This window comes from Pleuronectes platessa, chromosome 11, assembly GCF_947347685.1.
Source record: "Pleuronectes platessa chromosome 11, fPlePla1.1, whole genome shotgun sequence".
Taxonomy (NCBI): Eukaryota; Metazoa; Chordata; class Actinopteri; order Pleuronectiformes; family Pleuronectidae; genus Pleuronectes; species Pleuronectes platessa.
In genome coordinates, this window is record NC_070636.1 from 17,320,270 (window position 1) to 17,333,606 (window position 13,337).

Here is a 13,337-nt window from a genome sequence, read left to right on the forward strand (position 1 = left end):
TGCAAAAGTGAAACACACTTTTTTACAACAGACACAAGTAGTAGGGAAAAGAACAATGAAGTAAAAGTACATTTTATAAGAGTAATGAGTGGATTTGAGTCTGCGATAGTCAAGTGTAAGTTAATAATAACTTAAACATACTTTTCTACTTTTACATGTATTATTGTAAATAGCAAGAGAAAAGACACAAGTTATGGGGAAAAGAACAATAAAAAAGTACATTTTATAAGAGTAATGAGTGGATTCGAGTTTGCGATACAAAACTGTAAGTTAATAACTTTAAAATACTTTTCTACTTTCAAACGTATTATTATTAAGAGCAAAAGGAAAGATTAAAAAGACACACAAGTAATGGGAAAATAAACAATCAAGTAAAAGTACTTTTTATAAGAGTGATGAGTAGATTTGATCTTCCGAGGTAATAATAACTTATATTATTGTTTTAAAAATGTTTACTCTAAATCAGAACATCAGTATGTAATATCCTCCCTGTGGTAGAGCCGTACAGTTCTGCAGTGGTGTTCTTTCTAACACTGACCAGCTGTTGTCTGTTCCCTCGTGCACTGTCGGTGTTGAGATTAAGTCTGTGATGAAGAGGTCAGCGTGCGCGTGAGAGAGAGAGAGAGCGAGAAAGAGTTAAACGTGTCCGGGCCGCGCGGCCCCTGATTGGTCCGCAGCCTCCGCGCTGGGACGGACAACACTCCTCCGCTGAGTGCGCACTGGGAAAAGTCACTGAGTGGACGCAGCGGACTACGGCACCAGCGTGGACCTGCCGCAGTTGTTTGTTTTTTGTCAAATAAATTGAACGCATGGAGGTTTCGCTGTGATTTGCGGCCACTTCCGGTTTTTCACTCGACATTTAAATCCATCTTGCGCCGGAGAGGAGCGCGCGGCGGGTCCGTTAGCTGCGGCTGAGGAGTCGACACTGTCACTTCTGATTCATGGACTCAACTCCAGCTGGAAGCTTGTCTGCCAGGAGGCTAATGCGAGGCTGACTTCGTTCATTCACCGTGCAGGTATGTCAGCCCCGCGCTTATATCGACGTTATAAACAACTCGAACCTGTTGATTCGCACGTTTAACTCGAGTTACAACTGAGCAGCACTATCTTCTGTCACGCTACTGTAAGTACAGTCAAGGTAAAGCGTAGAAACAGACTATTTCATGTGCACTTTGCTATTCAAAACTTTAGCTAGCTAACTGAATAACCAGGCTAATCAGTCATGTCTGTGTTTTTACTTAAACCTTCATTTTACTACAAAGACCCTTAAAATAGTCTTAACCCTCACCCCCCCCAACCCAAAGTAAACTCTTAGACAGACCCCAGACCTGTGGTTGGTTACAGAGGGAAATCTATCACACATCCTGTAACGGAGCAAACTTATTGTCTATGAATTCAATCTAAATTTATAGTTATTGTGTTTGTAATATTTACATCGAACCTTAACCGGGCTTAATTTTAGACCCTTTAGTTTTTTCCACAGTTCCCAAAGTTTCCCATGAGTCTAGTTTGGGAACCATCTGAAAATCCGCCTACACACACAACTGTGTTTTTACTTAAACTAGGACTTTTAAATGTTCTTACAAAGACCCTTAAAATAGTCTTTAAACCCCCAATGCAAAGTCCCAGACAGACCCCAGACCTGAGGCTGGTTACTGGTTATGATTGAAATTTGAATTTATATGTAATATTTTTGTAATATTGACATTAAACCTACTTCGTTTTTGGCTTAATTTTAGAACCCTCTTCTTTTGTTTTTACACTTCCCAAAGTGTCCCAGGAGTCTAGTTTGGGAACCACTAAGGTCAAATTTAGGAAAATATCTTCATCCAGCCGGAAAACTTACCAGTTTCTTATAAACAGCTTCATAAAAGCTTTATAGACAATTATATTACTACTATAACATACTGTTACCAGTCAGGCATTTTGTAAGCAAGTATTAATTTTAAAACTCAAAGAAATTGCTCAAATATTCTCACCTTCTCAAAATCTTCATCTATATTCTCGATGGATCAGACTTGCTCTATATTTCACCTTGTGTCTTTCAGATTCAGGGAGCATGAAGTTGTCTTTGCACAGCATGGACGTCCTGAAGATTGTGCTGTTCATCTTTGAGGCTGTTTTACTCACAGACTGCGCAAGAGGTGAGAGCTGCTTTACAAACTTTCCTTCTTGTTGTGCTTCAAGGTCTTCAACCTGGAAGGTGACGCCAGACTCTGAGTTTGTTACAAGTCATGTTGACTGGCTGGTTTCTTGTGAGCATGAAGAAAGCCTCAGTTGCCTCCTAAAGTTTTCTCACCAAGAAGTAAGAGACGGAAAAGAAAACGTAAAAAAAAAAAAATGTCTTAACAGAGCCCAAAATCAACACGAGGAGGGGAATGAGAGAGGGCAAGCCTACCCCTACCCACAGTTTGTATGTGTTTCAGTCAATGGCTCTGTGTGTGTGTGTGTGTGTGTGTGTGTGTGTGTGTGTGTGTGTGTGTGTGTGTGTGTGTGTGTGTGTGTGTGTGTGTGTGTGTGTGTGTGTGTGTGTGTGTGCATTCATTACAGCTAAACCAAACAAACATCATCCATCAGCTTCCCGGGGTGAAAGAACACAAGTCAGTGTTAGAGTCCAGCTCTCCCGCGACTGGCCAAGGAACCGCCTCAGATCAGCCTGTGTGTGTTCATGATCAAAACACTCGAGTGCAGAGTGGGAGACCTCAGTCTGACCACAATTCACTGGACTGTTGATTGTGCCACGGTTCATGAATCACTGTCGAGGAGATTTCTATGATTTCTCCCTCCATCACTGGCTACTGAACAGTGTCTGATGCAATCCAGTGGCACGAGTGAAAGACTGAGGCAAAACTTGAAAACGACACTCGACTTTAATGAGAGAAATGTGAAAGCCAGACACATTTCTCCGAAAGACCTCGCACTGGCAAAACACGTATGCTCCAAAGCGCTACTCTTTAGCTCTATTCGGAAGTGAATTCAAGTGGCGTCTGATTGGCAAAATACCTGCATGTGGCCACACAGGCCTGAGGTGGAGGAGGCAAGAGGGCAGTGGTGGGGCAGGATGGTTGGCGGCGGTTTACAGGGGGAGATAAGATCTGTGGGTCTGTAGACAATGCCTCATTCACAGCATGGCAGCCGTGCCTTCACGGCACGACTAAACCAAAAGTAAACAAGACGTGAGGGCTAAATAAGATTAGACAGGCAATTTTGTATGTTTACAGATTAACAGATGTCAGTGGAGGAGAAACCCGAAGGGGAATCTGATGGGACGATGGCGAGCGGAGGTCCGATGGCTCTGAACAGTTTTTTGTGTCAGACAGAAGGAAGAATTTACAGCCGGTTGTTCATAATTTCCCTGGAAGTGGTTGCAGATGTGCAGACCGACAGACACATCAACAGTAATATAGTTGGCATTGACAGTCAGAGGGAGATGACTCTGAATGGTGTTTGACAATCTGTGAAGTGTAAACATCCCACAGTTCTCCCTCAGCAGAGGCAGTGATACAGTAAGCTCACTGTTACAGTCCAAACGCCACTGTTTGACTCTGTCATCCTGTGAAATACAGTCGGGATTCTGACTCAAAACTTGTGCTTTTACAGAGAAGTGAAGGCCGGCAAGCTGTTAAAATGTTCTTGTTAAATTTTAACAGTGAATGATGACATCTTTGACAAATGTAAATTACATTTTAAAGAGCAGAATCTCTTTGGTTTGTGTGTTTAATGTGTGAGTTTACTGCTGTTATCTTAACCCTTCAGACAATACAACTGAGAAAATAGTAAGTTTGGGTGAACGAATTTAAGCCTGTTGCTGTCAATCATCAAGCGACACCTGACCCAGGACCCCCTGCCCTCACACTACACACACACACACACACATGCACACGACCCTCCCTCTCCTCACTGCTATGTTTTTGCGACTGGCCAAGCAAGAATCGTTTTGTACGACCCCCCCACTTTAGGAACCCTGCACTTCCTCCAGCCCAGCGACTTCTTTCCTCCCCCTCTGTTGCTCTGCCACCCCCAGCAGCTGGAGGAGGTGCTCACTGATGTGTCCCAGCAGAGACTCTAATGTGGTGACAGGCCTGGGGACCGCTGGGCTCCACTAGCCGAGGAATGTGGCAGCCTGGGCATATGGATCTTCCGAAATGCACCCTGGGAGAAACAGAGAGGCACCAGGTGTCTCTGTTATGCACCAGAACAATCGAACAATGAACACACACAAACGCACACACTGAATGGTTGTGTTTTGATGCATTTTATAGATGCAACAACTCTGGAGACATCTGGTGAAGTTTAGAGCTCGCTGACTGCTCTGCATCCCCGTTTGGAAAATATACATTTTATAAGAGAGTTACATCATGGTCTCATAATAAGAAGGTACTATGAGATAAACAGCAGGCCAAGGGCTCTTAAAATCACAAGGCCATTTGGCTCCTCAACAGTATTCCATTTCCTTAAACCATAATGAGGCTAGTTTCTCAGTAGCCAAATGCCCCAGAGTCCTTGTATTTTTTAAATAGCTCCTGCATAGTAAGAAGGTGTAACAATGGGTTTCTGGCTCGTACGCCAAGCTAGTATGCCAAGCTAGTAAGACTGTGGCGAAGAAAGCCTATCTTTACTGCTGAGTAGCGTATTTTTTAAAGCCCTCTCTCAACTCCAATTTTAATGCTCCATTTAGATCTTCGAAATAAAATCAGCTTACATTTTGCTTTTCTGCCCACAATCAGCAGAGCTCACGGGAAGTCAAACATCCCTCAACTTCTGCCTCAACTCTAATCAGTGCAACTGGCCGACACCTCCTGCCTCCTGCGTTTATCAACCCAGACGGCCAGCACCCACTGCCACCCTTCTCACACATGTCCCCCTTCTTGTCCCCTGCTTCTCTTTGCATTTCCTCCCATTTATTACCAGTGTAAAGCTGAAGGAAGTGAGTTAAGTTAATGTGCTGTCGTTAAAACAAGGCATGAGCTGACCTTTACTCCCACCCAGCCTTCCTGGGCTCTCCATGGCCCCGTGTACATAGTCTGGGTCCATTGGTGGAGAACAATGGATGGATTATTACGTGTGGTGGTCCCCCAGCTTGGACAGGGCAGCAGTAATTTATTTTAAACACTCCTCATCCCTTGCAGCAGATGGGGGACTCGCTTTACTCAGGCGCTGGCCATTTAGAGGTGCGTGAGAAGAAGTTACAAGAGTGAATGAGCGCTCTTTCATGCGCCTGGATATATGTGCGTGTGTTTTATTAAGCAGGCTGAAAATTCCCTGAGAAAAGTCGTGATAATGACACATCCAAGGAGCATGGGGCAATTTGGAAAACCTCAGAGGTACACCAACCGCTATTCCACCTCCCTCCCCGATGCACCAGGTGGAAATACTATTCCTCCTGCCATGATCCCTCTGTTTCGATCACGGAAATAATCTTACCACCACTACAGTTGCCCATCTATCAGCACACACTGCCGACACTGTCAGTTCGGGAGGAAACATTCGGGGAGAGGAATGTGTCAGACTTCACCCCTCGCAGGGAAAGAAAGGAAAGGGCTGTAGCTGTGATAAGTAGTCATAATGGAGGTCAGTTGGTGTTTGCTTTAGCGGGGTCATATAATCCCTGTGAGCAACACTCCCCTCATTGACTGACTTTAATGGCCACTTCAATTAGCATTCATGTGTAATTTCAACAAGGCATTGTCCACTCTCAGTACTCCTCACTCTCAGCTGTATGCTAATGCCCCGGGGCGCATGAGGAGAATACAATTTTCTCCATTTGTTTAAATGTTTAAGGTAAACCCCATTGAATCATAGGAGGGTCGCTGTGTGTACAATGCTGATTAGTTTATTTGGGCAGTTGGGTCCGGGAGTGTTTTCAGACCACACACACTCTTCCTGCTGGCTGAATGGATTTGGGTTTGGTTAAATAGAATTCCTTTTGCTCCTGTTAACTTTCACGAAACCCATGGAGCAGTTTACAAAGCGCACACGGTGCGGGGGTCAGATTGTCACCATTCAAATAATAATCAACCTTTTTACCTCTTGCATGGTTCGACTTCCCTCGATTTACCAGACTTAAGCCGTTTCTAGATGCAAATACCTGAAAATGTCCAGAAAATTGGGTCCGCAGGTCTTTTTGCCTTTTACATATGAAGAACACAGCAGGAGATTTTGTGGTTCTCAACTTCTGGAACATTCAGGTGAGCGGTGGCGTCTGAGTAGAGCACACAGGAGGCAAGTCATTCCATTTAAATTCCACTGCAGAAATCACATCACACAACATTAAATTTTTTATTTCCCTGCTGTATTCTCACATGGGCTCTCTCTGACATTTTCTAGATATTTCACTAAGGCGCTGGCAGAAAACCTGTTCCCGGAAATATCTGCAGAAACTTACCCAAACATTTGCATTCACAAATACACCCCCTTAAAAAAATTACAGAAACCAACCAGATTTCGGGGCATGTCTGAAACCAGCTATATTGATAAGCGTCTGATTAATCTGGACACTGTTTAGACTCCACACTTCAGGCTGCTGTGTTACACCCTTGGCCAGAATGAGAGTGGCCCGAGCGTCTGCAAGCGAGCCTGTAGGTGGGGGTGAGGGTCCGCCGCGCTGGAACCTTACAAGTGACCTTACAATAACATTTCAGCCCCACAGTGGGAAATGTTTGTCTTGCGCAACCCCAGTTTCAAAGCCTCCTTCATTTATCCAGTCCCACTCTGTTTTCTCTTTTGCTTTTGAGGAGCCAAGTCAAGAGAGAGACCCTCCTCCCTCCTCCTCCCTCCTCCTCCCTCCTCCTCCTCCTCCTCCTCCTCCTCCACTTGTTCGTTTTGTGTTCCACAGCTGTTCACTCAGTCACCTTAGAAAGTGAAATGATGAGAATCCAATAGCTCCCCTCTTTTGTTCAACTGTAGATTTTAACTTGTAGATTAATGATTGGGACCGTACAGCAGCAGCAGCAGGCAGGGGGTGCAGAAACCAAAACTTTCCCTCCTCTCTCCTTTTCTTCTCCCTCCTCCTCTATATATTTCCTCTGGCACTGGCTCCTTGTTGCATCTTCTCTCAGTACTGTGGAGGCCCCTTGTACAAAAACAGGAAACCATGTGCCAGGACAACCTTTTGTCGTTTCCAAAAATATACAGTATCTGCAGCGTACTGTATTAACATGATGGCGGCCCTCAGGAAGTTCCTCGGACTGAGCAGGTTTTGACAAGTCCAGCCGATGTCGTTATGATGTTAGCGAATAGAATGCTGATTTAAAGCACAGAAACATTATCTGGCCCATCTTGCTGTATGTGCTTGTTCGCTGTACTTGCCACAGCCTGCTTGAGTCTGTGCCGCTGTCCTCTCTCTCTCTCACATATCAGAATACCTAATCAGACAGGAAGGAGATACCTGTTGCATATCTTTTCAGGATAAGGTTCCTCTCTTATTTTGTCATATCACCGTGCCATCAAGTCTTTCATTGTTGTTCCTCTGTTTATAATTTTTGGAAGCAGTCGGGTGTTCGTCATCTTTACAACCCGACACCAGACGCCTTGTTATGAAAGTCTTGTCCATCTTTGTTTTTCCGCTACCTCCCAAACACACACACACACACACACACACACACACACACACACACACACACACACACACACACACACACACACACAGACACACAGACACACAGACAGTGTTAACTAAAAGAGACCACATTTGGCCCCCATGAGGTGTACTGGTCCGGTCAAGGTCAGTGTTTATGCTGGAAAAGGTCCTAAAGAGGTAACAAAATTTTGTATACACACACACATTCATACACACTGAGCCAGGGAATGGCTGGATAACGAGCTCTGAATGAGGCCTCGGCTGCTTTTGACACACACGCCCCCCGGACACTTCTTTCAGTTTCACCCCCCCCTCCTTTCAGTTCACCTCCGATGGGCTTGAATGAGACCCCACATGGCTTTGTGGCTTTTTCACTTCCACTTTGTTTTTCATTCTCCTTGCTAGCGATCCCAGAAATTCTTGGTGCATTGTCCCCATTGACTGATGTGATAAAGAGTCTGGTTGGAGCGAGCGCTTGTCACAGGACGTCAAAACAGGAGTTTTCATTGCGAGCGTATTGGCTGTCATGATGGAATTTGTCTGCTCCTGTTGCCCACAGCAGCAGTCTCCCGAGGCTGGAAGCAGAGGTGAGGAGGCAAAGAGGCCCGGGTTTTTCATTCAGGAGACCCATTGCTTCTGTAATGAATGGAAAAATGTGTCCCCGCTTTGACTCGAACAGTGGAATGGGATACGGGAGGAAAAATCGTTTCAGGAGCAAAAAGTATAATATGTCATATTTTATAGCAGGGCTCCTACTATTCCAGACTGGAATTCTGCACCATGCAGTGAATCTGATTTGATTTCCTCATGCTCAGAGATGTGAGTTTGAGCTTTGGAACAGCCTCCAGGCTGGAGTTTAAGTCTTGGCAGATTGGGGCACTTCTCCATACATTCATAGTTATTCTGTGCCTCGATTGACAAATGGCTTAACTGGATCTGCTTTTTGTCAATGTTTAGATTAATGAATAGACTCCAGAGATGAGAGTGTTGGCTCGCCGGGTTGGCGGGTGGCTTAGTTCAACACTTTGTTCCAGACGGAAATGTTTCAAAAAGCATGTGATGGGTTTCCATAAAATTTTACAGGGACATTGACAGTTTCCAGAGAATGTGTTGATACTGTGACTTTTTACTGTAGCGCCACCGTGAGGTTAACATTTGTAGTTTGCAGTAAAATATCTTAACACCTGCTGGAGGGTTTGCCATGAAATTCGCTGCAGGCCTTTATGATCCCATGAGGACTCAATTTGAACGTCTTAGCTGACTAATACTCTACCAGCTCGTAGTTGTAACTTCTTCAGTAAAATATCTTGACATCTATCTAATAGATTTTTTGCCACCAAAATGTTTTTCCAGACCGTTGGTTCTATTTTGTTGATTCTACCACATTTCCGACAGCAGGCTTGCATGTTTTAATTTACAGCGACATGTCTAACTAATAGAGAGTTGGTGCAGACATTCATATCCTCCACTGGGTGGATCTTACTGACTTGTGAGCATCTGACTTTTGCTCTAGTGCAACCACACACAGGCGATATTTCCTTAATTGAAATACTGTTTCCCACTAACAATTTGACGGCTTACCATGAATTATTTAATTGATGGGGAGATATTTTAGTTTGAAACAATCCACATTTAATTGGAATGTCAACAGGAGTTTTGACCTTGTATGCATGATGTATTGCAGAGATAGCTACTGATGTCAGCTAGCACTGACCTGGCCTGTCTTGTAAAACTACTTTATACCTCAGGAGGTCAAAGTGAATTACTGTAACGTTCAGTCCACTTCATCTTTCTTGTCTCTCGGACTGGGCAGACTGGTTCATGCTAATGTGAAAAGAGAACATACAGGCAGCTGGTGAACCTGGTGTGTGCTCATCTTTTTGTGGATTTTATTTCCACTGCACACAAAAGCAAGATACGTTGTGTGTCCGTACCATGAGATGATGATTGTTGTCATTATGAGGATTGCACCAGCCCCAAGCGTTGGGCATGCCCATGTCTAATGTTAATGCAGGCCTTATGTGTGGGTCCAGCATAATAGAGCCGCGGCCTTGTGACTGTACACTCATATTCTTGTATATTCACATTTTTTGTGAAGTTGATGCTTAGAAATATGTAGATTCGGTAATGTAACAAGAATCCTTGTTGCAGGACATCTCCTCTGATCGTCAGACATCAGTTTTTTGCGCAGGTCACCTTGATAAAGGGCTGCGTGGCTGTGTGTGGAGAGTTCATTAACAAAGAAAGAGACCGTCAGACTGGCAGACAGACGAGGATAGAGGGCAGTGACCTTTGTACAGCCGGGTAGTAAGGTGAACTGGGAAAGCACTGAACAAATTGTCACTGTGAAAGGGCGAGTACCGCATTGTAATGACAAGCTCAACAGCTCCATGATGACAGATTGATTTCAGACAATATTCCTGGATTGTCAAGAGGCCCCATTGCTGTCAGTGAGAGCTTTGCCAGTTCCTCCCTCCCCTCCGTCCGTCTGTCTCGCTAACCCCTCGCCTCTCCCCCCTTCTCCCCGCTCTGTCTCGTCTCTGTGTCACCCGCCTTTCTCTTCTCCTCACCCGCTCCTCTCCTTCGCCACTCCCGCCCGCCTGTTCCTCTGCGAATCGCTCCATTCTCCCCGAACACTCCTGCTACATCACAGTCTGTCATTGGCCCCCTCCTGAAAAGACCTTGTTGACAAAGGCGCTGGTGTAAAGCGCTTCCCAGTTTCATGGTGACTGGTGTAGGGTTCCTGGAAGGACACTCAGCGCCAGACTCGGCCATCTTCATCATTATAATCATCATCATCATCATCATCATCCTCATCATCATCACACAGATGTGGCCACAACACACTGGAGACACACACATTGGTCCGGTGGTGACAGCATGTCTGTCTCAAACGGTCTGTTTACTGCGTCTGTGCCTCTCTGCCAGTCAGAATAACATCAGGCCAACACTGAGCAAAGTGACTCGCCTTAGTAAGACATCTGCATCTCATTCATAACCTCCAGGCTGGACGCCGACTGTGTCAATTGTACACAACGAGCAGATTGGAGTTCGTTTTTCCCCACCGTGGAATGCAGGGAGGCTGAAGAGGAGGAGGTAGCGTGCGGGGAGTGACAGGACGCACCTCACTGTTGACTGATGGAGGCCACGAAACAACAAAACAGAGGTTTTGTTATGAGGAGGAGGTAACAGCCTTTAGAGTTTATTGTCCAGCATCGTGCTGTGGAGCAGTGCTTTCCAACTAACGGGACTTAGAGCCAATACTTTACTATACCAAATAAAATTTATTTCAGATTCAAAATGGTAAAATACGAACGCTGGTATCAAGTGGTTGCTTGAATAAATACTTTATTCTTTGGTTTGTTTATTTCTTATTAAAGAGCAAATTTAAAAAAAAAAGGAAAATGTTTGTATTGCTGCTGGTGTTACTCAACTAAATTTCACAATTGAAAATCTTTCTTAAAGCAACAAAAGCAGTTTGTGGAGAGACCCTTTTAAAATCTGTAAACCTCTTTGTATAAAGCTCTCTTTAATTATTGTTTGTAAGAGAATTCTAATAACAACACTGAAGAAGAAACTGCAGTATCTGCACATCTTTCATCCAAGGTGTTGGATCAGAGCATTCTTAAAAGATCAATAATGTGGGGTTTTCGACTTTCCTTTCTGTTTGTCATCTCGAAAAACCTCAAACTTATATAGGGGTTTAAACCATGTTGTTAAATACGAACCGTGAGTCATGTTTTTTTTTAGAGGCATATTCAAGGCAGGTGGGTGATCATAATGAGACATTTTGTTGTCTTAAATTGCTCTATCTGTTTGTGTTAATGAGTGTGTGCGAGAGAGAACAAAAAGACAATACACAGATGGTCCAGAGCAGCCAAACATGTGTGAGTATTCTCACAATGCCCTGATCAGTGCCAAGTGCTTTAGTCCATCTCCAAACATGTCGGACTGACAGTAATAAACAGGTGCTTGTTGGTGCCCTGCTCTGTATTGCAGACAGAAAGGTCTGTTCGAGTGTGTGTCATATGGCCGAGGCTGAGCCTGGGCCAGGGAGTGGGGTGTGAGATTGTTGGGATTCCTGGTTACTGCCGCCTGGGCCCACCTAATCCCCCTTCACTGCCCCATGCAGCCCTCCTCTCCTTATGAGCTCTGTGTTAAAGGAGGCCTCTCTGCCATCTTAGCCTCTGCTCCCCGCCACTTTCTAAATCAACTCTCCTCTCTTTAACTCTCACCCTACTTCTCTCTCCTTGGCTTCAATTTATTTCTCTCCCCTCCTCTGACCCCTCTTTCTGTGTCTCTGTCTCTGTCTGTCACTCTATCTGGCCTTTCTTTCTCCTCCCAGCCTCCCTCCTGGTGCCTCTTCCCTGATAAGTGGCCCTAAGCACACACTCAGCCCCTGTGTGTGCACCAGGCCTTAGCCTAATGGAGTGAGATAAAGCGACTAGAGTGCCACTCACTGTGTGCTCTTTATATGACAGAACCAGTGAATTACTGACTCTCAATCGCATGACAAGTTGTGCCTCTGAATTAGCACGTTTCTCCGAAAATTAGTCTATTATATAATAACACCATATGATATTGATGTATTTTTTCAATCTTTATAAGCTATACTTCTACAGAATGCAGAACAAATATTTTTTTAACTAAGCATGACATCATTCTAATATTACATTTTCTGATCAATATAAGCTTTATATTCCTCTATAGCTCCACTGCCTGAGATATTTTGGAAAAAGAGTTTTTCAGACCATATTTTTGTTGATCTTGACCTTCAGCTTGACCTTTGACCGATCAGCTCCAAAAGTTAATCATCTGGAGATATCACACCCCCAAGTAATAATCCCCCCAACCGCACACACACACACACACAGACACACACACACACACACACACACACACACACACACACACACACACACACACACACAGGTTTGAAATCAATACACTGCTTGTTTGGCTATCTTTTAATAAATCCCACAAAAACCAACAGATCTTAAACATATTTATTTACATATATATGATTAATTATTTCCCAAAACAGCTGAGCACTGTATAGTTTTAAGTGAATGCCATTTAAACTGGATGTGTTGGTGACTTTTTTAAGAAGATTAATCAGATACACATTTGATTCGCCAGCAGCAGGATGGGATGGTGCAATAAACCAGTGCTCATGTTCAAGGTAATGGGAGAACATGTCGTGCAGTGTTGCTCACTGATTTTCAGTATTTTTCAGACAGCAAGACCTACGGCTCAAAAGATTAAAACAAATATTGAATATATAATAGTACAGTAAAGTTGCATCTTTAGCAGAGAGAAAAATACTCTTTGACAGGTATATTAATATATGGTAGTATTAAAACTACTTTCAAAAGAAAATGCCCACCTTCTGTGCTGTGGCTGGGCAGGTAACACACTGGAAAAGCAGGCTAGGAAGTGTTCCACTGCACCGTGTATACAGTATCCAGTTATAAGACAAAACAGCCACTCAAAACCGTTATATGAAAGGCCTCTATTAATTCAGGTGAAGGACTTTCCATAAGGAAGACCTTTTCCACGCTTGTAGACATATGGAAAAGTACAGACGCCTCATGGAGAGCCCTGAACCTGAATTAATAGAGGCCCTTCACATGATCAAAGTATATATTCTGTAATAAATCACACTAGGCAGGACTTCTCCCCGGAAATAAGTTAGTAAGCAGCCTGGATCCTGACATATCATGTCTCATGATCGGTTTGGTAGGTAGGAAATAGCATT

The 13,337-nt window shown here is 44.1% G+C and overlaps 1 protein-coding gene across 1 annotated transcript in view; it reads left to right on the top strand.

Moving 5' to 3' along the window:
* Nucleotides 1-721: 721 nt before the first annotated feature.
* LOC128451548 (fibroblast growth factor receptor-like 1) overlaps nucleotides 722-13,337 on the top strand; it is a 29,141-nt gene continuing 16,525 nt past the window's right edge. The window contains exons 1-2 of the mRNA XM_053435416.1: nucleotides 722-1,016; nucleotides 2,049-2,144. Coding sequence (XP_053291391.1) covers nucleotides 2,060-2,144 — 85 coding nt within the window. The 5' untranslated portion in view covers nucleotides 722-1,016; nucleotides 2,049-2,059. The remainder of the gene's footprint in view (nucleotides 1,017-2,048; nucleotides 2,145-13,337) is intronic.